The sequence below is a fragment of the Drosophila innubila genome, chromosome X (assembly GCF_004354385.1).
Source record: "Drosophila innubila isolate TH190305 chromosome X, UK_Dinn_1.0, whole genome shotgun sequence".
NCBI lineage: Eukaryota > Metazoa > Arthropoda > Insecta > Diptera > Drosophilidae > Drosophila > Drosophila innubila.
This window is the reverse complement of record NC_047626.1, coordinates 25,055,705-25,079,901: the sequence shown is the minus strand read 5'-3', so window position 1 is coordinate 25,079,901 and position 24,197 is coordinate 25,055,705. Positions and strand designations below refer to the sequence as shown.

The window sequence follows — 24,197 nt, the reverse complement described above, 5'->3', positions numbered from 1 at the left end:
GGTTATTATGCATGAGACTCAGTTACGACTATGACACGTATATTTCATTGTTGTTGTTGTTGTCGTTGTCGTTGTTGCTGGGAATTAGCAATGCGACAAGCACTTAAAAAAAAAAATACAAAAAACAAATGAAGAAGAAAATAAACCAGAATGTACTTATCGAGATGTGTGTGTATATGAAAGACCTGATTGATACGCTCGGTTATGACAAGCAGCAACGGGAATCCTTATTCATGTGTCCTGCAACGGTCAAGCAGGTTTCAATTCGAGAGAGAACCAAATATCCAACTCAATAAAGAACAGCAATAGTTTTAAGAGTCTTTTGAATTGTTTGAAAAGCAGCATAGTCAAAAAAATGTGGATTTTTTTGTTGAGTTATTCAACTATAAATAGACTGATGCTTTATATTATGAAGAATTAGTAGCATACCTGATGTAACGTCTCTTAATGTAGAATAGAATGCCTTCTTGAACATCGTATCATAAACTTTATTTTAATAGATGTATAATTTTGTTCACTTTTCTATTGTGAAAATTAAGCTAACATTATTTAGCTGAACTTGTGAAGTTATGTCTACACAAGAAACCGTTACATTTTCACATCATCTCAATCTTATAAATGTCTGTTCAGCTTTTTTCCTCACATTTTTTCCTACAATGATCAAATTTCCATAGCATTTTTTTCTAGCTTTTTTTCTCCCAGTTTTTCTAGATGCATCTTTGAAAGTGCGCAGTTTTAGGGATTCGTATCTTAAACACGCAACGGTAAACCAACTTCCTGACTATCAAACTAACCAGAAATTATGCAAAAAAAAACTCAAAAAAAAACGAGGAAAAGAATTAGAAACTGTTTTGTGTCAGGGGTTAGGTTGAACCCTTTCGGTAACCCGTTCGAGTACCCATAAATTTTCCGTTAAAAACGAATGCATTTTTTTAATTTTTCAGAGATTTGCTCATTTAAACGAAAACTGCTGAAATAAAATTGAATATCAGCCCAAAATAATCAGGAAGCGAGCGAGAGCAATAACGCATAAAGAACCGGAGACGACAATTGCCCGTCTTGGTGCCTGGCATTGTCCTCCTTGGCTCGTCCTGTTCCGTCCTTGTCCTGTCAGGGTGTCTCGGCTTTTTTTTTTATCGGGCTTTGCACCCAGTCGTAGCATCTCTGCCTGCGAGTTTTTTTTTCTTTTCTTATTTTTTATATCATTGTTGAATTGAATTAAAAAAGCGACGGTAATCAATGCGCAAGGACAGCACAGCCGGCGAGGGTCCTGATGATGCTGCTTGCTGCCTAAATCAAATGCAAAACCTTGTCTGCCTCACATGTGACAACGGCTACCCTCCCTCCCCTCCCTGGGCTCACCTCATACCCCTGCATATTTCATATCTTGGGAAAATCTTGGCCACCACCCAAGAAACCCACGGCGACTGACAGTCAGAAAACAGCGAAGTAAAAAAACAATAAGAAGCCGCTCACAGAGCATCAAAAAAAAAAAAACAACAAGGACACACACACACACACACGCAGGACAAACAGGACACGCACGAGGGGCATAAAAAATTAATATAAAAAAATTTGCATAGAAAAAAAATGCCGTTACACACATACAGACGCACACACACACGCACACACACACACACACACACTCACATGAGGCAAGACGTTACCGTTTGATAAAAGAGGGGGGACGGGCAGGACGTCGAGCTGGGCCTACCTGAGGAGGTAAACGTCACCCTCAGGGCCTTCAGGGTACACAGGACGCAGGACACAGGACGCAGGACATACACAAATTTGCAGGGTTGCAAATCTCCGCGGGTCATGTGCAAAAAACATCAGCAGAAACTGAAATAATTTTCTTTTTCTACACTATTGTTCTTTGGGTAAAACTTAAAGAAGTAGAAGAGGAAGCGCAGGGCAAAAAACGCAGGCGTCGATCGGCAAATTGCATAAAAAAAAATTGCCTGCCCCCTTTTGCAGCAATGCAACGTTCACATTCCCTCTCCCCTCTCCCTATGTGGAAGCCAGTCACATTTCCATTTCCATTCGCATTCGCATTCGCTTTCCCCGTTTGCCGTTGAATGGCATTTGATTAAGCGCACAATGCCGGGACACGTTTTTTTTCCCTTCATACACATTTTTTATTCTCCTATTGTTGCCTGGCTGAGGCAGGACATTAGCAGCATCCTTTTACACGCTCCGCATCTGAGAAGACTGCGTCGTCCTTCTCGTCCTTCCTATCGCTCGGCGCCTGCGCAGCCGTCGCCTTGGCTAAGAAGATTGCAAGAAATGCGCGCGCAAAAAAATTACTTACCCCCCGAAAAGGATTAAGTTGTAGTAAAAAAAAAACACGCACACTAATACGCTCACACACATACCGACACACACACACACACTGCAGCAACAATTCAATAAGAGTAGTTAAAAAAAAGCAAACAACAAAAAACTAGGTTACGCTGAATATTTGATACCCTTACAAACAATTTTGAGTCAATTTTCGACTAATCGGTCATGTGACAGCTAAACATATAATATCGTAGTTCGATTTTAGTCAACTTTGTTCGGGATGTTTAAAAAATAATCATGAAACAAAACAAATGGTCATACTAAATCTGAATTTGTTTTTTAGACTGATCATATTCATGATATGTGTTACACATTTAGTGTCCAAACTGCAATACCCCGTGCAAGGGTATACAAACTATTACGACATCCGTTGCCCGCTGATCTCGCTTCTCACTCGCTCTTAAAGCGCATTGAGACTCAGCGTTAGCATCCATCTATTATTAGAGTCTTTTCAGCTGAAAGGAGTCGCAGTAAGGGCAGGGAAAGGGGTAGGGTAGGGGTAGGGGAAGGGGTAGCGAGCAGAAGGAAGAAGGGGGCACTGTAAGCCGGTAGAACAGCAACAATATTCGGTCCTGGCCGCCACGCTTATTGCGCAGCTTCCATATGGACCAAAATCCTTGCTCTTCATTTCAGTCTCTCTCTCTCTCTCTCTCTCTCTTTCGCTCTCGATCTGTCCTCTGTTTAGCTGCGCACATGCCTCAACACTACGCAGGGGGCAACAAACTCTAAAACTCTAAAAAGGATGCGCAAGATGCAAGGATTTTGAGCATCTTAACTAACGACCAACCAAGTGAAAAGAGTAAAAGAGAGATGGAGAGGGAAAGAGATCCTATAAAAATAGATCCTAAAATTTCTTATTGTGTGCTCGCCAGAAAGTATATAGCTAAAGAACTATTATAGATATTATAGTTTCTCGTCTATAGATCTTTAGTTAAAATCTGTTAACTGCTGTCAATCATACTTCATAATGATTCTACGTGATTTGACAGTTCAAATTAGCTTTAACTAAGGAAGATTATGATGCTCAAGCTTAAAAGTAGTATAGTCTTTAAAGATCAATAATCACCACAAATCTAAAATATTTCCCCAATAAAAATACTGTTGCAATAGTTTTTTTTTTAATGCATTCAAAAGTTATAAATTTTTAGTAGCACTTATTGGACCTTATTAAGTTATGGGAATAAGCTATTACAATCTTAAAACCTTTAAATATACTATATCTATTTACTATACCTCCAAAAACTATTACATTTAATTATCATAGCTATGATAAGATAAATCTATATGCTCCAACTATGAGCTTAGCTAAATATTTATTCACTTTCCATAGTAGCTTCCATATAGATGATTCCTCAGACTGATTTTTGAGTAAGTTTAGTTATTGCTTCAGATTTTTTGTATGACAATTTCTTTGATAGCATTTTAGGCTTAGCTCAGCCTGTTGCTGTTGACAGAGCCCTAGTTATAATTATCTGCTGCATTGGTATTGTTGTTGTTGTTGTAGTTGCAACAACTCAATTTGGTGCGTTTGGCGGCAGGGGCACGCATGTGCAGCAAGGGGCGCGGGAGCGGGAGCGGATATGGGAACGGGAGAGCACACAATTTTGTGGCAGGAGCGCCAACAAGACAAGCGACGCTGGCAGCGACGCCGACGGCGACGTCGACAGTGACGTTGACGCTGACGCTGACGTTGAGAGAGGCAGCGGAGTGGCGGCAGCGTCGCTGGCCAAGGGAGCTGACTGAGTCGCAGTCCAAAGATGTTTTCATCCCCCTTTTTCTTAGCGACGTCCACTCGCAACACACACACACACAAACGCACACACACATGTGAGTAGTGCGAGCGAGAGGCAAGCAGCAACTACCCTGCATATGTGTGTGCATACTCACGTTTTTTTTGGAATGCTCTGCGTGCTTGTGTGTGTGTGTGCGTGATGTCCCGCACACGGACTGAGGGCGACCGTCGTCCGACTGAGACTGAGACTGAGGGCAGCGCAGCTAGCGTCAGCGTCAGCGGCGACAGCACAGCCTCAGTCGAGAGTCACACAATGGGAGAGTGAAAGAGAGAGGACAGGGCAGGACCATAGACCGACGACCGACGACTGTCGACCGTCGAGACCGGCGACGACCGTCACAGGAAGACTTTCGATTGTCAGTCCACGTGAAGCCTCTGTGGGGTCAACAACACACGCGCTCTGCCCTGACACAGATCAACGCAAAGGATGCGCCTCAAGATCCCGTTCTGGCTAAACGTAAAACTATCTAACGCAAACATTCGCACTTTGAACATAACCGTTTCACCGCTTAACCGTTCAACCGCTTAACCGTTACACGCGTTCTACGTGCATCACTTTTTTTTTTTTTGAAATCATTGCTTTTTTTTTTTGGGCCCAGCACACAGCGCAGGACAATTGGATTACCTACGATCGTGTGTGTGCCCCGGTGCCTTGATCAGCTCTATATAAAGATATATATGTGGATCAACCAATCAATACTAGAAACTAATTTTTTTTTTCGAAAAAAAAACAACAATTTTGTGATGTGCTAAAAAGAAAAAAACAAAACTGAAAACTGAAAGAACAAATCCAAAAAGAAACAATTTTTTTTTATGCTAAATGCTACAGTGAATGCTCGCTACGAAGAACAACAAAATGTACAACAAAATGCTGTCGATCAGTGAGGATCATGGATTCCGTTCGCTGAGCCGTAAGTTCTTGCCAAATATTTGGGATACTCATGTTGTTAAAGTGTGGGAGTTGGAAAGTGTGTGTGATAGTGGTGTGCGGGATGTGAAGTGAAGGGAAGGGGGCAATGCTTATCAAGGCAATGCTACAACAATTTGTTGGGACCGTAATAAGCAAGTTGCTGGGGAGATAGACGATCTCTAGAGATAGTTGCAGCATTTCTAAGAATTCTTTACCTTTCCGGTTGTTCTGCGATCTGTTGTTGTTGTTGTTGTTGCTGTTGCTGTTGCCTCTTTAATCATTTGCCGTCCTCCACATGGAGCCCACAATAAAGTGAAATTGTGCTCATAGAAATGCGCGTTTCAAGCTGCCCTCTTAAATTTTTTTTTTTTTTTTTTTTTATTTATTTATTTATTTTTTTTTTTTTTTTGATAAGCGCCCTGTACCAAGAAAGCCACAACAACAATAACAACAATCATAATAAGCCAACGCCCGCACCCAAACACAATGTGAGATACATTTATGTACAGACATACATACATATAGATACTTATATGGGAGACCTACCTACCTATATCTATGGCACCTATTATAGATCGCGGCTATTTACATATGGCATGTCCGTTGCCGTTGCCGTTGTTGTTGCTCTCGTTCTTGTTCTTGTTGTTGTTGGTATTGTTGTTGTTGCTGTTGTTGTTGGCGTTGACTTTTCGGGGGAAATAAAACAAACTGCGCGCCGTCTCACCACACAAAATGCAAACACAAACACAAACACAAGTACAAATATTTTAGCGACCTGGAAAATAAAAATAAAAACTCAACATTACAACATTGTTGCAGGCGGACAACGCAACACCAACAACAATAGTCTCTTATCAACAACAACAATAACAATAGCAATGTCTCATGCCACTCGGGCAAACAGTTGGAGGCGGCCTTTTAGACTTGGCCGCCGCTAAATGGCTGACAAAACATCGGTTCGACCAGCTTTGGGTTAAGCAGTTATCGATTAAGTCATCGATAAGTGCAGTCAGTGCATGTTTAGCCAATTGGACTTAACTCATTAACGCTAACAATGAATAATTTTGCTATCGATAAGTTATCGATATGTGAACTTTTACTTGAAAAACACTTGAAAAACTTGAGTTAAGCAGTTATCGATTAAGTCATCGATAAGTGCAATCAGTGCAAGTTTAGCCAATTGGACCTAACTCATTAACTCTAACAATGAATAATTTTGCCATCGATAAGTTATCGATATGTGAACTTTCACTTGAAAGAGACAGCAGTAGTAATATAATTATGAATATACTTTTCTTGGTTGCTTACATTCATCGATAGATTTTGCTAAAATGTTCCCTCTATAAGGTTTATCGATAACATTATTTTTTAGTGAAATCAAAATGTAACTGACAGTTTTCTTTCTGCCCGTTTCGCCTTGTTCTCATTTCCTTTGCAAGCAACTTATCAGCACCGTCGGCGTTGTCAACCGTCAACCGCTGTACTCCTGCCCCCTTCCCCTTCACCTTCCCCTTCCTCACCCCCTGCCCAACCCCTGCAACAATTGTCAGTCAGTGTGTAGGCGTTGTGTGTGTGTCCAGCTTTTGGCTTGACACGGCGGCATTTTGCAGCTTTGCCTGAACTAAACACACACACACACACACACACGCACAACATTGCTTAATTTGTTGTTATTGTTGCTAGGCATATAGTATATGGTTGTGTGTGTGTGTGTGTGTGTGAGCACATTTAATGCTCGCTTCCAGGCCGCCTATATTTGCATATGGCTCATTCACTCAACCTGGCGGACTGTTTGTTTGTCCAGATACACACACACACACACTAACACACACACATGCGGGTGTTATCAGCAGTCAACGTTTTGGCTTTGGGCTAACCGCCACCCTCAATTCGCTGCAGGCATTGGAGCTGTGCCTCCTCCTCCGACTCCTTCTCTGTCTCCGTCTCTGTCTCCGTCTCGTTCCCTACCTGAACGGATACCAGGGGCACCTGGCCACCAGCAGCAACAGTATGTGCCAGGTGAGGAGAGCGGGAGCGGGGGCTTGGTGAGAGAGGGGGTAAAAAAACAACGTAGGCAAATAAAACCAAATTTGTATGCTAAAACACTTTGCGACAACGATGACGACGCGTCGCTGGCCGCCAGTTTGCTGATAAGACACCCACACAGATACTCCAGGGAGAGAGGGGTAAGAGAGGGGGGAAGTAGGAAGAGTAGGAGGCAATTGCATATGTGTTTGTTATAGTTTCAGCTGCTACAAAAAAAGAAACGAAAGAAGCAGAAAAAACGTAAAAAAAAAGTAAATTAAAACAAAATATGAAACACCTTTAGCTGTTGTTGTTTTTGTTGTTGGTTGGTTATCCACGTAATTTGTTTAAACAAATTAAGGCGACGACAACAACTGCTCCCCCTCCCCTTCCCTCCCCCTGCCTGCCCCTACTTGGCCATCGCTGTCTCCCTCCTCAATTGCTTGCGTGCTTTCCAGCTTTCCAGCTGCCTGACGTCGCTTTGTCACTGTCAAAGCTGTGTGTGTGCGTGTGTGTGTGTGTGTGTTGGTAGTGGACACACACACACACACACACATGCACTGTGGTGTGTGTGTGTTATCGCGGCAGTAACAAAAGTTGAATTTGTTTAACCTTTTTATTTTTTTGTTTTGTGTCTCAGTCGTCAGCATTTTTAGTTAACTTTTTAAATGAGCTCAAAAGGCAGCCGTTGGCCAAAAACGACAACAACAATGGGCCAACAACAAACAAAATGTGGCTCAGCATTTTTAAATATTTACACAGCATTTCTTTCTTTTCAACAACAACAACAACAACAACGATAAATGTCTTGTTTTTTAGTACATAATTTATTTGTCTATAGACAACGAAATGGAGCACTTGGTGTCATAATAACATTGTTGTCCCTCTTCTTCCCCATCTATATTCTGACGTCTTTTTCTATTTCTACGCTTTTTTTCCTGCCTCCAGCTGAGAAAATTTGAAATTGAAACTCGAAATATTTAGTTTTAAATAGAAACATTAAATGGAATTGAATTTTAATTTGAATTTAAATATGCAAAGATCGTAAAACAACAGCAAAAGTAATATTTATTTATTATTGACGCTTATTTGCTATTATTATCAGTATTTACAAGTTATAATGAATTTGTTTTTATATTTATAAACATTATTCTTGCCATTTTTCATTGTCTTCTGAGTATTTTATTAAGTCTATTTATTTTGTTTTATTTTTCACTCATAATTTATCTTTGTTGCTTGTTATTATTATATCTTTTTCATTTCATTATTATTAAATTTTTCATTAAATATATCAAGATTTTGAGAGCTTTACTTCAACTGTACTTCACTTTAGCAGAAGTTTTCTAGCTGAATTGTGATTTAAAGCTTTAAAGTAAAACTATTTGTGTGTGTGGGTGTCTGTGTGTGTGTGTGTGTGTGAGCTGACCTTCCGCTGGCCGCACATCAAAGCTGCAGCTGGCACATTTGGTCCACTGTTTTTCCGCGGCTTTTCGACAATTTTCCGTTGTTTTTCAGTCGCCATTTTTCATTTGCCGTTGCTCTGTATTCGTATGGTTATATGTGCATATGTGTGTGTCTGTGTGTGTGTGTGTGTGTGTGTATGGCACCTAAAAACAGTCGACCGTGTGGCGCTCGCCTGGTTTTTATGGCCAGCCTTGGTCTAAGCAAGCTCCCCAACCACCGCACCACATTGCTCAGCCAACTCGACTGGCCCATAACCTTTTTGGCCATAAAGCGCGTCCTTTGGCTCACATATGTGTGTGTGTGTGTGAGTGTGTGTGTGTGAGTGTGAGTGTGTGTGTGGGGGCATAAATTAGCACAATCAACGTATTGTTTTCTGCCTGTGCCACGCCCACAACAGCAGCAGTGGGGCAGAAAACAAGGAGGCATGTGGCAAGGAGTGAGTGAGTTGATGGAGTGGGGAAGAGAGGGAGAGGGGAAGGAGTCAGCTGCCGCATCGTGCAGTCAATAACATGAAAATGTTATAAATAACAAAAATACGAGCTAAACAGACACAACCACACACAGCATCTATAGATGTATCTATGTATCTATGTATCTGTAGCTGCGTAGCTGTGTCTGTATCTTTAGCTGGGCTTCTGCCTGAATTTCATATTTGTGCGTCTTGATAATTTGCGCAAAAGTCCTATTAATATGTTAATTCTTAATTGTCCTACTTTGCCACGGCACACACACACACACACACACACACATAGATACAGTTATGCGCATATTAATAGCCGCAGGATAGTTTTTCCTGCTTTGCTTTGGGGATGGGGGGTTGGGGAGGAAACAGCAGCAGCTCGTAAATATTCTTAAGCTGCGCGCTTTACAAATCGACGCACTTCAATTTATTTGTTGTGCGTATGTGTGTGTGTGAGTGTGTCAATAATGGGGGGTGTAGTTGGTAGGGGTTGGGCTTGGAGTAGGGGTAGTCAAAGTTAATTGCATACTCGCGATGACATCACAAAATTCTCGGCCATTTTTGTTGTGGCAATCTTGTGAATTTTTGGCTAAACTATTTTCGCCTGTCAGCTCAGCTGGTCAATTGTGATGCCGGCTAGGGGGGTGGGGGACAGGCGGTCGGAGAGGGAGTACTTATTGGGTAGGGTGTAGCAAGTTGAGTGAATTGTTAGCGCATTGGTTCTGGCTGCTTTAATTTTGTGGCTCCCCCTTTTGTGTTGCGTTTTGAACCCTTTTGTTGTGTGCGTGTGTGTGTGTGTGTGTGTGTGTGTGTGTGTGTCCTTTTTGCCCTTTTGAGCAGATAATTCAATTTATGAGCTGACTTTATGAAATATTCGCCAGAATACACGTGAACTCTACACACACACACACACACACACACACATACGCATACACATACAGTCACCTACCTTCTGTTGACACTTGTCAGGCGACTGTCAGCGTCTGTCTGACATTTGACAGTTTCGGGCACTTTGAACACCCTTTCAATACACCTTTTTGGCCAGCAGCTGCTGCTGTTGCCCCCACCTCCCTCTGTGGCAGGGCTACTGCTGCTGTTGCTGTTGCTGCAACCCTCGCGCAATATTGCAACAGACGCTTCTTGGAGCTGTCAATAAGTTGTTTATATTATTTATATTTACTTTTAGTTTTTGCGCTAATCTTCTTCAGTCTCTCTGTCTTTCACTCTACTTTCCCTCTCACTCTTGCTCTGGCGCAAGATCTAATCTAATCGCTTAGTCAAATAACTGGCAACGCCCCCGCTCCCTCTCTTTAGCCCTGGCCATAACCAGCTAACGCGTTTTGACTGCCCGGCAACGCCTACAAAAAAGAAAAGAAGCACTAATAAAATAAAATAAAATAAAAGACAGGTAAAAGAGTCGGCTACCTGCCACGCAGCCTGCTTGCCGCATGCCACAACTGGCCAATGGCAAAGAGGCAACAACAATGTGTGCGTGTGTGTGTGTGGCAGCAACACATGTTTAATTCATGAAGGCAAACAGGCGGCTAATTGCGTCCTGCGTCCATTTCACGCCAATGATCGCCAATCAATAAAAATGAAGCGAGTTTTTTCCATAAAAAAAGGCAAAAGGCAAAAGTCAATAGGGCAACAAGGGGAGCGAGGGAGAAAAATAAAAGCGAAAACATATTTTTTTTTATTGTTATTGAAACAGAAACCAAAACGAAGCGACAAACGATGCGTTTGCTCCACCCAAACAATCAGAAGGGAAAAGCAAGGAAAAAAAGCAGCAAAATATATATATAATCATAATATGAGATAAATGCATGTGTGTGTGTGTGTTGTCACCCCGTCGCAGGACAATCAATTGATAAAAAAAAGCAGTAAACGAGCGGAGGGCGGAGGGCGAATTGAATGGACAAAGGACGTGAAAGTTGAGCAACGCTTCGGGGCACATTAGTAGCTTGTTGTGCGTGTGTGTGTGCGTGTGTGTGTGTGTGTGGGCAACCGCAAATTGTTGAAACTGGACAACAACAACAACAACAAACTTGACAAGTGGCAACCGACAGCGCGTCAATAAATTTTTGTTGCTCTCTACTTTTTTATGGATGTTGCGACAGCTAATTGACAATGCCAGACAAGCTGAAGGCAGGGGGAGTTGAGAGAAGGAAAATTACGGTTAACGAGAAGACAGTGGACAGAGAACAGAGGCAGTGGCTGCAAAAGAGGCGTGGCAGGCAGGCAGGACTAAAGCGAAGCTTAAATAAATAATTATTCAAGCGCAATCAATAGATATTAAATTTAATATTAAATAGACTAATAAAAACAACATAGCTACATAAACTACAATATTTATATTAAAAAAAAATAAATAAATAGATTGTTAGAAAACAATAAATCAATGTGTAAATTTAAATTTGGTCAGTAAGTGGACAAAGTAAGCTGAGACGCAGACAAGTGAAGAAAAGGAAAAAACTTTTTTAATAAATATGCTGAAAATACAATTTCCATTTGCTCATTTCTTTTTCTTTTCCTTTTCTATTTTTGGGAAACTGTTAACCTGTGCTCTAGAAAATTTCGGTCAATTTTGATTGACCAATTTGCCCATATTTCAATCAATGGGAAAATAGAGAAATTTCTTGCTTTCATTTCTTTTGGGTTTTGTTGCATATCCCTTGGCGCTGTCATGTGTGTGGGTGTGTGTATGGGTGTGTGTGGGTGTGTGTGCATTGGTTGTGTGTTACAGCCTCAGGCTGCTTTAGTTGTTCCAGTTGTTGTTGTTTGTCTATTCATATTTGTTTTGTTTCCTTGGTCAATCAAAATTCATCGATAAATTGACAAAAGTTGCCACAGCTGCGGGGCAAATGCTGCTTGCCACAACATGTTCATGTGCGGATAAGCGGCAACAACAACAACTACAACAAATTTCCATCACTTCATTGCGATTCGAATTAATTGCAGGCCTCACAACATTTTTCGTCTGGAATTTCTGCTCACATTTTTCTCCCACATTGGACATGCAAATAGCACAGCGAGTGGTGCGGTGGTGCAGAGGGGGGGTTGCTTAGATTACACCACTTTGCAGTGAATCCAATGTGCGAGTGTGTGTGTGTGGTTTTTCGGGGTGTTGTTGTTGCTTTGGTTTTTCTGGGCGCACGCAAAATACATAAATTAAAGTGCAAGCGAATCGATACGCGCCCCTTCCCCCTATCCCCGCCCCTGCCCCTCTTGCCATACAGTTAGCTTATCAATGCGCAGAGCTGTGTGTCCATATGTAAATAAGTGGGCTGCCAGGGTTGTCATAGCTGCCAGTTGGTCATGGTTGCCTTTCAATCCGATAGTTACCCGTAAAAACCCAGAACATAAATTGTTGTTGCAAATCAATTGTGACACATCACTCTGTGTGTGTATGTGTGTGTGTGTGTGTGTGTGTGTGTGTGTTTGCCTATTTAGTTAAGCTCGCTTAATGAATGCCCACGCCAAATGACAATTGCGTGGCAAATCACTAGCAATAGCTGATTAGCTAATCGATAAGTTTATCGATAAAGTTCTTGCTATTCCCTTCCACACACTCAATGTCAGTCGTAAAGGCAGTTGTGTCAATCGTTCAGTTCTTCTTTTTATCGATATACATTTATCGATAAACCGCTAATTGGCTTAGCTTCGCATTTAGTGGGGCTTGACTGTCGCCTGTTTGCCACAAAATTATTCATGGCTGTCGGCCCCGCCAATTGCTGCCATAAAAGTGACAACAACAACGAATGCAAAAGGAAAAAGAAGAAGATGAAACAATCGAGTAAATTAGACAATGGGAGAGCAAAGTGAACCACTGAATGAACCACCGACAGCAACTGGAGTTCATGTGGTTAACTTGGCGCGGCATTAAGCCAAAATTGATGGCCAACATTCGATGGGCCCATAAAAGCGACAACTCGGCAAGCAAATTTATGAACTGCAAGTGCAAAGTGGAAATCCAGGGAAGGCGGCAGAGGCGGGGAAACCGGGGAGACCAGAAAATGTGGAAGAGCAAAAAGGGATTCCCATTAAAGACATTTTACTAAAGCGAATATGCATTTCATTTCATTTTATTTTAATTCTTATTTGAATTCCAACTAAAGTAAAAGGAAACATTTTTTAAATAACAAATATGAACATGTTTTTAAATAAATAAATAAAAATTAAAAATTTATGTAACTTTGTTTGACGAACTGAGCGAATTTCTTTTTGAAAAATAAATCTAGTTCGGTTTTGAGGTTGTAAATAAATTGAAAGTTTTAGTTAAGTCAAAAGCTAATAATAATAAATAATATTATTTTAAATGCTGTGATAATTGTTACACATTTAGTAACAGAACCAGTGAAATAGTGAACTAATTGAGTGCATTTTATTTGATTACTTGCAGACTCCGACTCCACAGAGAACGATGCTGTCGCCGCACAAGACATTCTCACGTGTGGCGCCTGCCAGAAGACCTTCGCGCTGTCGGACATTGTCCGGTTCATTCAGCACAAGGTGCTGCAGTGCAACAAGGAGAACTATGGTCAGTGCACGACGCAGGCGCCGAGCATGGATCGGGATGCCGACGAGGGTCGTCCATTGAGTTTGGTCAATCGTCGTCCCTCGATATCGGCGCCCATCACAGCGGGCCGCAAATCGGCGCCAGTTGCCGTCGGTGGGGCAGCCAGTGGGGCAGCCAATGCGGTGGCAAGTGCGGCTGCAACGGCGGCAGCGGCGGCGGCAACGGCAGCGGCAGCTGCGGTGGCAAACAGTGCGGCAAGTGGTTCACGCATACACACACCACCACCAAGTCCGGCGGATTTGCTGGCCGATGGCGCTAGCAGCACACCCAAAAGATTGGTTGATGGTAAGTGCCACATGTGGCAACAGCTCAGCCAGAAAATTACTATGAAAAATATACAGATTCAAATAAATAATTTGAATAAATATCTCAGTTAATAAAATTAACATTCATTTGTTTAATTTGAATTTGCAGAGAATGACAATACGACGCCGAAGGCGGACAACGATGCTCTGACCTCGACCACGCCCTTGGAGGCAAGCAACAACAGTCCACGTGCCCCATCGCAGTCGGAGCTGCCACACATCGATGACTGCGACCTGGACGATGATGACAAGCCAAAGGTCAAACAGGAGCCCACATATGCCGACGATGATGAGGATGAGCAACTGCCACGGACACAACATGTCGACCTGGACAGCGAACAACAGCAACAGCAACAGCAACAACAACAACAGCAACAACAACCCGCCGACGATTGCCAACAGCCGCTGGCCAAAAGGCCCAAAATGGAGCTGGTTGATGCCGAGGCCAACACGGTGCATACAGGTGAGTTGTCGAACGTGGTCAAAATACCCTATCGAGAGGGTATAACAATATTGTTATCAGCAAAGTCGATTCTAGTCTGTTTCTAGTCTCACAGCTTATTTGACCCACTGCATTTGAAACTTTGTTTGCTTTTTTATTGCTTAATGCAGTTGCTATTTAATTAAAAATAAATATTAAGCTTATACTCAAACAATAATTAAACAATCTGTGTTTACATTTTATTTATATGTCCTTGCCATTAATATATAAATTCAGTACAAGTTTGTTACATGTTAGAGTAGTGGGTCAAATAAGCTGAGAGCCTTTGTATATCCATAAATTATTTGCGACGACCTGTCGAAAGTTGAATGTAGAGCATCTGATGTTCGGCGTGCTGAAGTAAAGCTTTCTATCTTGTTGGTATTTAATTGTCGCATATTTTGCGCATAATGGAAATTAAAAATCAAAGTCGCCTCTCTCCATTTGCCAATATTTGCCTTGACCAAAGCCAAACATCAAACGTGGCTACAAAAATGTGTTTGATGTGTGTGTGTGAGTGTGTGTCTGTAATTGTGTGTGAGAGTCAAAGGATATGCAGGCTGTCCATAAGTCGCCGTTGATCGGGCCGCAGGGCTTTGAAGCGCGATAAGCTGCAGCTGCGGCTGCATTAACACACCATGCCACGCCCCCTCCGCTGCCTTAACGCCCACACTTTCTGACCAATTGCGCATTGTTTGCAAGCTGAGAAAAAAGAACAGGACATGCAGCGAATAGAGGCAGGAGGAGAGGCGGGAACAGAATACATTGGAAGGACATCAAAGCGCGACGCTGACTGATAAACTGAAGTGCAGCAGACAGAGCAGGAGCAGGAAAAAAAAGGACACTCGGACAGCAGCAGAGGGGGGGCAGAGGGCAGAAGAAGTCAGAAGGGGGCGGGGCAGTGGCAGCTTCGATTGTCACGCGGCTGCTGCCCTTTGACTTTGACAATTTTCAATGCAAATGATGACGACGATGAAACTGATGAAAAGCCAAAGCCAAAAGACAACAAAAAAAAGCAGCAGAAGGGAAGAGAAGAACGAATAAGAAGATAGAGTGGGCAGAGGGGGTTAAGGGAAAGGGGTAAAACCAACAGGACATTAAACAAAAGCAAAAGCAAAAAGCAAAAGCAAAAGTCGAGCTGCCCTCGGGGTTAATTTAAAGAGAGAGAGGGCAACCAAAGGAATGCGAATGGACACTGAGAGAAAAGTGGATGGAGGAAGGCGAAGAGATGAACAAGGAGCGGAGAGAAGAGGAGCGGAGAGAGGGGGACAACCACTTGACTGGACAAAAGGAGCAGGACACTCGAAGCTGAATCTGAATCTGAATCTGAATGTGAATGTGAATATAAAACTGAACTTGACACACGCACAAAAGCGAAGCAAAAATAATGCCAAAAAGAGGGTTAAACGGGCTAAAGCGAAGCGGAAAAGGGAATGCTGAGAATGCGGAGTAGGGGAAAGCAGGAAAGGAGGAAAAGAAGCGGTCAGTTTTAGTGACTTGACCACGTGCCAGGGGTCAAAGTTCGACTTGAGGTGAGGCGAGGACAACAACGACAACAACAACAACGTCACGTGACAGCAATTGACAGCTGATTCGTGTGAGTGTTTGAATGTGCACTCATGCTGAGTATATTTACATAAATCATAGCATTTTTTAACACGCTTTAATGGACTAGTGGGCAAATGAATACACTCATGAATACAGTCAACGACCAAAGTACATCGCTTTGCAATTGCTGCACTTTTAAATGCACTCATGGACACACTCATAGTATTCATGAATATATTCATGATATATTTGTAACTTGCATGAGTATACTCACACTATTCATGAGTGTATTCACGAGCTTACTCATTTGCATCTGCATGTACAATATATTGCAACTATTTGCACTTATTGCATGAATATACTTATACTATTTACGAGTGTACTCATGAGTGTATTCATGAATGCAAGGCATCGCATATAGTGCTTGTACTATAAATACATGTGAATGTCGTACTCAATCAGAGCACGACGAATCCTTGTCAGACTTGTCGTTGATTTTCGAGATCCACACACATTGTCACAATTTAACCCTTGAACTTTGCGCTTTTGACACAAACACGCAAAACAACAACAAAGTTGTTTGACTCCTGACAATGCAAAACTGTCAGCAGTCGCAGATACAGCTACAGCAACAGATACAGATACAGCTTCATGCTGCAGATTCAGATACAGATACATTTGTATCTGTATCTGTCATGTTAATTACGCATTGTTTTATTTTCTTCATTTTTTCATCTCGGTACTTTTTATTTTGTATTTTTTTTTGTGTGTTGTTGTTGTTGCTGCCGCGCAACGCATTTGAAAGTTGTTGTCGTTGTTGCTCGCATCCAATTGTTGTCCATTTGGTAATTATAAATATGGAGCGACTGCTGCCATGGCAACTTCTCCACCATTCCCCCCAACTGCTGCCACCTGTACCTCACCCTCACCCTCTCCCTCTGCCAGTCACCTGTCTGTGAAAAACTGTCAACAAAATGGGGAAAATGGAAATATAAATTTGTTGCGTTCGCTTGTCACATTTTTACTTTCGCTGTTGCCTGTCACAGTCATAGTCACAGTACCAGTCACAGTCCCACTCACAGTCACAGTCACAGTCCAGTCACACATGTGAGTGTGTATGAGTGCTTGAGTGTTTGTGTGAATCATGTTAATTATCAATTTGTTTGGCTCGCTCGCAGCATGTCGCGACCGCAACGACAATGAAACACCATCAGAAGTTGGCTTAAAGCAACGCAAACGCAAGGTGATAAAGGAGGGGGCGAGGTCAGCAAAGGACAACGCCGCTTGAACCCATTTACCCCATTCAAACATTACAGTATTCAGTACGCTGTATTCAGTATTCAGTATTCAGTATTCACCGCACTCGTATACAATTATTGACTCATGCTGGCACTAAGCCAGGCATTAGTGCGTCCCTCCCCCCTCCCACGCAGTTGACCCTTGCCCTCGTCCTGGCACATCTTGCAAGCTGTATGTCCTTTTCATTTTCATTTTTCTCTTTTTCTTTTTTTTTTGGGCTAACGTTTCAATATCCAAATCAATGGCTAATGCGCTCGGTTCATGCAATTTCACGTCCTTCTCGATGCCACAAAAGGATTACGCGCGCCTTTCCTTTCCTTTTATAAGCGGCAAAAAAAATAGCAAAAAAAAAAAGGTAGAGAGAGAGTGAGGGAGAGGGAAAGGCTTAAGCTAAAGGTCGAGCCATGCAAATCGCCGCAGGAGCCCGCAGGACACTCGACAACAACACATTGCTGCTGCGTTGGCAACAACATGCGGCAGCAAAGGCTGCAACAATTATCCCATTACTGTGTGTGCAACCCTTTAGCTATGTCTTGGCCCACACGCTGTGTCCTCGCTTTCACCGCCCCTGCCCCCTGCCCCCCTTGCACCCTTTGTCTGCTTTTTGCATCCTCTGTGGCATTGCTCATACGCAACATTGTCCTGGCGCACTTCCTGGCTCCACATTTAATGCAGCAGGCGGTCAATTTGCCATTTCCTTGACTCGTCGCAGTTTTGTTTTTGTTTTTTGTGTGCTGCGCTCTCGCTTCCTTCCGTCTGAGCTGCTTTCAATGCAGTCACTCGTCTCACTTGAGATTGCCACCGAGTTGGAGTTAGAGTCGACTCCCGCAGGACAATGCCAACAGCACAACTGCGAAGCAGCTGAAAGAGCTGCCAAAATCAGAACGTGCCAGTCACAGGACAAACAGCAGACAGAAGACATTAGAGACAAGAGACGGACAGCAGGACAGACGGACAGACAGCAGCACAATAAAGATATGCTTGGCGCGTGCGCAACGCGCGACAATAAGCAGGAACCTCAATCCTAACTCCATCATCCTTTCATCCTTGATCGCTCGCAGCAAATGCCGCACGTTTTTCGACAACTTTTGCCTCGTTTTTTACGCTGCTGCTGCTGCTGCTGCTGATGATCATTATCATTATCTGATGAGCAACCCCTAACCCCAATTCTCAATTCCCAATTCTCAACCCCAACCCCTAAGTCATCGCTTTAACCCTTTGCAAACAAATTATTGTATAGATGGCAACTCGTATCTGTCAGATTCATTTGCATTTCCTGCCCGAGGTAGACAACCCGCATCTTGTTGTTGTTATGAGATCCCCCTATCCCTACCCCTTCACCCTTCCCCTTCACCCTTCTCCACGGCTGATCAGGCGTTGTCCTTGCGCTCAGGTCGTGACCGAATCATGTTTAGCACGCTTTCACCTTTTGACAGGAAATACAATAAAAGGAAGCTGCAGCCGCGCGGAACGTCATAAAAAACAGCTAAAAAACACACGAAACTAAACAAAAGGAAAGCAAAAGTGTACAGATAATTTACATGAGTGTGTGTATTTTCCGATCAACCTTTTAGGCTCGTGCGCGACATGCGTTTCTCCTAACCTTTGCCTTTATTTCAACCTCAACTCATTTTCATTTTCATTTTCGTTTTCATTTTACTTTTCATTATTTGTATTTTTTTTTCTACATTTTTCCATATTATTATTTGAAAGCGTCATTTAAATGCAGAGTGCGTTTTCAACTATCCTTCCGTGGGTTTTGTCGCTTTTCCTTTCTGGGGGTAGTTCGCTTGCTGTAATAGTTGCGCATTAACACCTTGTTGCCCGCATGGCCAGCTTCTGGTGACATGTGGCGACCCATTCGATTAGCCCTGGACCGCATTTCGTATTATCTATTATCTACGTGTCTCGATACTCTAACAATGCGAATGCTTAGCATTATCAATGAGCTTCGATTCGAGAATCGACCATCTAAAGTTTTCCAATTTTATTTACAGTTCACAGGGAGTTACTTTTTTCTCTGACTTAATATGATTTCACCACAAATTTCTCTCAGCTTGTTCTATAGTGTGTTTCATAGTCGCTGTGTTTTTGCCCTTGGCTTTTTTTTTATTAATATTTCTTTGTTGCCGTAGCAAATTTGCACATTTTCACATTTTTCATTTTAAAAAAATCGCATCTGTTGCGCTGTCCTGTCGCCTCTTTCGTCCTCCCCCTTGTCCAGAGTTCTTCCCTTTCGTTTGCAGTCTATGTGCGTCCTATCATCAATAGTTATGGACACACACACACACGCACACACACACACATGTGTGTGCTTGTAATTTCCTGCCGCAGGACATGTTGTGGGTGGGTTTTCAGTTTACGGTTTTTGGCTTACGCTTTTTGATTTTTGGTTTCCGTGGCAAATTAACAAACGTCGCGACAAACCGCAAAAAATGAGCAACAACAACAACAACAGCAGCTGAATCAAGACGAAGGCAAAACTATTACGACAGACAGGACATGTGCATGTGTGTGGATGTATGAGTGTATAAGTGTGTGTGTGTAGCGCCTGTTTAAGGCACCTGCTGCCGGGATGTCGCCGCTGTGCTCTGCGCCCATTTGTATGCAATGCACGGCAGCAACATAGCCAATGTGTCGCAGTGTGTGTGTGTGTGTGCGTGTGTGTGTGCGTGTGTGAACTTATGTGTGTGTGATGTGTTGGCCAAAATCAATAAATAAATAAATTCGCCGCCGCAGCAAATAGCTGCAACTTCCCCCTCTCTCTCTCTCTCTCTCCCTCTCTCTCTCTAGCACGCTCTCTTCCTGTCTTGCTCCCTGCCGCCCCTGCCACGCCCAGTCGCGCAGATTTATTAATTATTAATATGCCAAATTGCTGGCAGTCTCATTTCCTGCCAATTCGCATATTTGACTGACAAAATAACTAATCTTCTTTCCCCCGTCTCCATCTGTCTGTCTCTCTCTCGTTCACAGAGCCAAGCAATTATACGTGCTCGACGTGCAAGACCCGTTATACATCCGCGTGGCGCCTCATCCAGCACGTGCAACACTCGCACGGCGTCAAAATCTACGTGGAGTCAAGCGGTGGCGCCACCTTGACGGTTGCCACGCCCGCCGCCCTCAATGCAGCGGCCACAGCAGCAGCCAACGCCAATGCCAACGCCAATGCCAATGTTGCCAGCGTTAGCCCAAATCGCAGCTTAAGCCCAACGGCAGCAGCAGCTGTTGTTGGCGTGCCGTTGCCGTTGCACGCTCTCATGGCGCAGGCAGTTGCCTCGCAGTCGCAGTCGCCGGCAGCCAAACGCAACAGCAGCAACAGCAACAACAGCAGCAGCAGCAACAACAACAACAGCAGCAGCAGTAGCAACAATAATTCAGTTGGAGCAGCAACAGTTGCAAACACAAGCAGCAGCAGCAGCAATGCAAGCAGCGGCAATTCGCCAACGCAGCAATTGTTGCAGCAACAGCAGCGTGTGCAGCAACAGCAGCAGCAGCAGCAACAGCAGCAACAGCAGCAGCAGCAGCAGAACATGGCATCAGCAATGGCAGCTGGTATGCGTGTTCATCCATTGCTGGCGCCGCCGGAGGCAATGCATGCGAATCCGTTTCAATTGCTGCGAATGCCGCTGCCACCAGCATTGGCCCAGAGCAATGTAGTTCCTAGCGTGTCGCCACTTTTCGGTCGCCCCACGCCCGCCGATCACTATCGGATGGAGCAGCTGGTGAGCGAGCAGTTTCGTCATCATGGCTTCAATTTGGCTGCCGCGGCAGCTGCTGCTCAGGCGCAGTTTAACGCGAGCAATCAGCAGCAGCAGCAGCAGCAACCGGGTCAGGGTGTTGTCGTCAATGTTCCTAATGCCGTCGAGCAGCGTCCGCCGTCGAGCAACAGCAGTCAGCGTGGCTCAGTGCCGCCTGCCTCCTTGCCACCGCCATCGCTCAGCTCACAGCAGCAGCAGCAGCAGCAGCAGCAGCAACAGCAGCAACAGCAGCAGCAGCAGCAGCAACAACAGCAGCAACCAATTGCTGGAGCTGTGAGTCCTGCGTCGGTGAGTTTGGAACCGCAGCAGATGGATTTTTACTCGCAGCGATTGCGTCAGCTTGCGGGCACAACAAGCCCTGGAGCTGGCAACATTGTTAACTCGAGCTCGCCGAGTCCACGACAGAAGCAATCGCCGCGTTTCGCGAGCCCCTCGCCCATCTCCAGCTCCGTGACGACGCCCACGCCGCGTCCCCATTCGCTGACACCGCCGGAGAGATGTGTGCCCGCCTCCGCCGAGAATGGTGCCGGCAATGCCAATCTCATCCATGGCCTACCGAGCACGCCTCGCTCGGCCAGCACACCGCCCACCAAGCACCAGGCGAACCTCAATGCCACGGATGCGATTGCCACGGAGTTGCTGGCGGCGAACTGCTTTGCCTGCGGCTATTGCGACAAGAAGTTCCGGTTCGAGAACAATCTGATCATACACCAGCGGACGCACACGGGTGAGAAGCCGTACAAGTGTACGGCCTGCGACTTTGAGTGCTCGCACATCCAGAAGCTGATGAAGCACATGCGCGTCCATCGCAGTCCCGCCGAGGCGCAAGACGGCAGCAGCAGCAATGGCGGCGGCGACAACAATCAGGATGGTCACGATGGCGGCAGCAATGCCGACTCCCTGGAGACCAACGAGGCTGACAACGACGATGATCCCAATCCCGATGAGTCCGATGAGGAGCTCAATGATGAGGATGCCGATGCCGATGCGGATGCGGATGCGGATGCTGAAGGCGAAGGTGAAGATGATGATGAGGATGAGCTGGATGATTGCGAGGATGTCGACTATGAGGCCGAAGATCTCAGTGTGAACAATCGCATCGATGGCAAGAGTCAAAGTCCCAAGACGACCAGTTCGGGTGCCACCTCATTGGTGGGTGAGCTGATGGACAAGTTTGGACTGTCGAACATTGCCCAATACTCCGAGGCGTACAAGCAGGCGTTGCAGGAGTCGGGACGCAAGGAGGCGGCCGCTGTGGCCGCCGCAGCAGCAGCTGCTGCCGCCGTCGACAACAACAATCGCAGCTCAGCGGCAGCAGGCGCTCCTGGAGCGGCCGGACAGCCACTGTCCGATAAACTGAATGGTTTGCCGGTGGCCGCATTGAGATTGCGGGATGAGTTCGCCAAGAATTGCAACATGTTCCAGCCGCAGCCGCAGGAGGCGCCCGCCCAGGTGCCGCTCTTCAATCCCTTCCCCAATCCCTTCGAGCTGTCCAAGCGCATGAAAATGGACGGTGGCGACTGGTGGGGCATGTCCGCCCTGCACCGCAACGAGGCGCTGTTCGAGAACCTCAAGCTGAAGCCTCTGGGACTGGGCGGCGCCAACTCGCTGCTGCAAGGACCTCTGCTCAAGAAGGAGAGTCGGCAGCGCAACGACACCTGCGAGTTCTGCGGCAAGGTCTTCAAGAACTGCTCCAACCTGACGGTGCACCGTCGCAGCCACACCGGCGAGAAGCCCTACAAGTGTGAGCTCTGCTCCTATGCCTGCGCCCAGAGCTCCAAGCTCACCCGCCACATGAAGACGCACGGACGGACCGGCAAGGATGTGTACCGCTGTCGCTTCTGCGACATGCCCTTCAGTGTCCCCTCCACGCTCGAGAAGCACATGCGCAAGTGTGTGGTCAACCAGGGCAAAGCTGCCGCTGCTGCCGCCAATGCAGCAAATGCGGTTGCTGCCGCACAAGCAGCTGCTGCCGCACAGCAATTGCAGGCTGCCGCCGCCCAGGCACAACACCAGCAACACCAGCACCAGCAGCAGCAGCAGCAGCAACAACAATTACCCTCGCAGTCACAGCTATCGCCTGCCTGCCCCATGGGCGTGGCTGTCGGCTTCCCGCCCCAATTCGGACACAATCTGTCGCTGCCGGGCAGCGTGAGCGGGGACAACGATTCGAATGCATCTTCCAGCCTGCCAGCGCACTCCATATCTCTCAAGGAGGAGGCATGACTTTTTAGCAGCTGGAGCAGCAGCCACCCGCCACCAGCACCACCACCGCCACCACCACCACCACCAACACCAACCGCAGCAGCAGCAGCAGAACGGCCGCACCATCCACAATTGCAACTGCAACTGTCGCCACATGCATTGCAGCTGCGCGGCACCAATCCATTGTTGCCACCACTGCAACAGCAGCTACATCTTCAGCAACAGCAGCAGCAGCAACAACAGCAACAGCAGCAGCAACATTCACCGCAGCAACATCAACATCAGCAATTGGCCAGCAGCCGCAGCCGCCTCATGTCGCGCATCTTCTAAAGATGTTGCACCTGCCCCCGTCCCCTGTCCCCTGTCCCCTGTAAATACCCCAAGTCCAAGACCTTGGCAGTTATCGTACCGCCCCCAAATCCCGCCCTGACTGCAACTTTCTAAAAGATTGCCCCCGAGATCGACACACGAGCTGCAGTTCTTGCGAAGCCAAGCTCCTATAAGGCGACCAGACACGACGTGACACGACGTGACACGACGCGATACGTTACGACACGACCAGAGGCATTTAATACCAAAGCAATAACCGTTATGTAATATAATTTTAATGCATTTTTTTCACTCTCTTTTTAATGTCCAGCTAAAAAACAAAAGAAAAATATAAAACAAAAATATATATATATATGTTTAGGTTACAATTAAATCATTTGCACAATAATCTTTTTTTTATATTTTTTTTTAAATACATATTTTTACGTAATTTATAAACAAATCGAGAAAGAGAGAAGGAGCAGCTGCTGCAGTCAGGACACTCGTCCTACCAGCGACACATTTTCCAGTGTATTTATAGCAATTAAGCAACAACAATTTGTATAAAAAGAAAACTAACAAAAACAAAAAAAAAAAAAAAACAATAACAACTATGTGAAAGACCCACTTAAAAGAAAATGAAAAAAGTCAAGGCAAAAAACCACACGAAATTCGCTCCCAGCGAGCAAATTATACGCTAAAGTTTACTATACAAAACATAA

General features: G+C 44.9%; 1 protein-coding gene across 1 annotated transcript; it reads left to right on the top strand.

Annotated features, from left to right (window-relative positions):
* Nucleotides 1-4,991: 4,991 nt before the first annotated feature.
* Nucleotides 4,992-23,265, top strand: LOC117788754. Its single transcript, XM_034627619.1, has 6 exons — nucleotides 4,992-5,046; nucleotides 13,394-13,855; nucleotides 13,985-14,196; nucleotides 14,248-14,338; nucleotides 20,177-20,424; nucleotides 20,491-23,265. Exons 1-6 carry the CDS (start codon nucleotides 4,992-4,994, stop codon nucleotides 23,185-23,187), a joined length of 3,765 nt encoding a protein of 1,254 aa, XP_034483510.1. The 3' UTR covers nucleotides 23,188-23,265.
* Nucleotides 23,266-24,197: the final 932 nt, after the last annotated feature.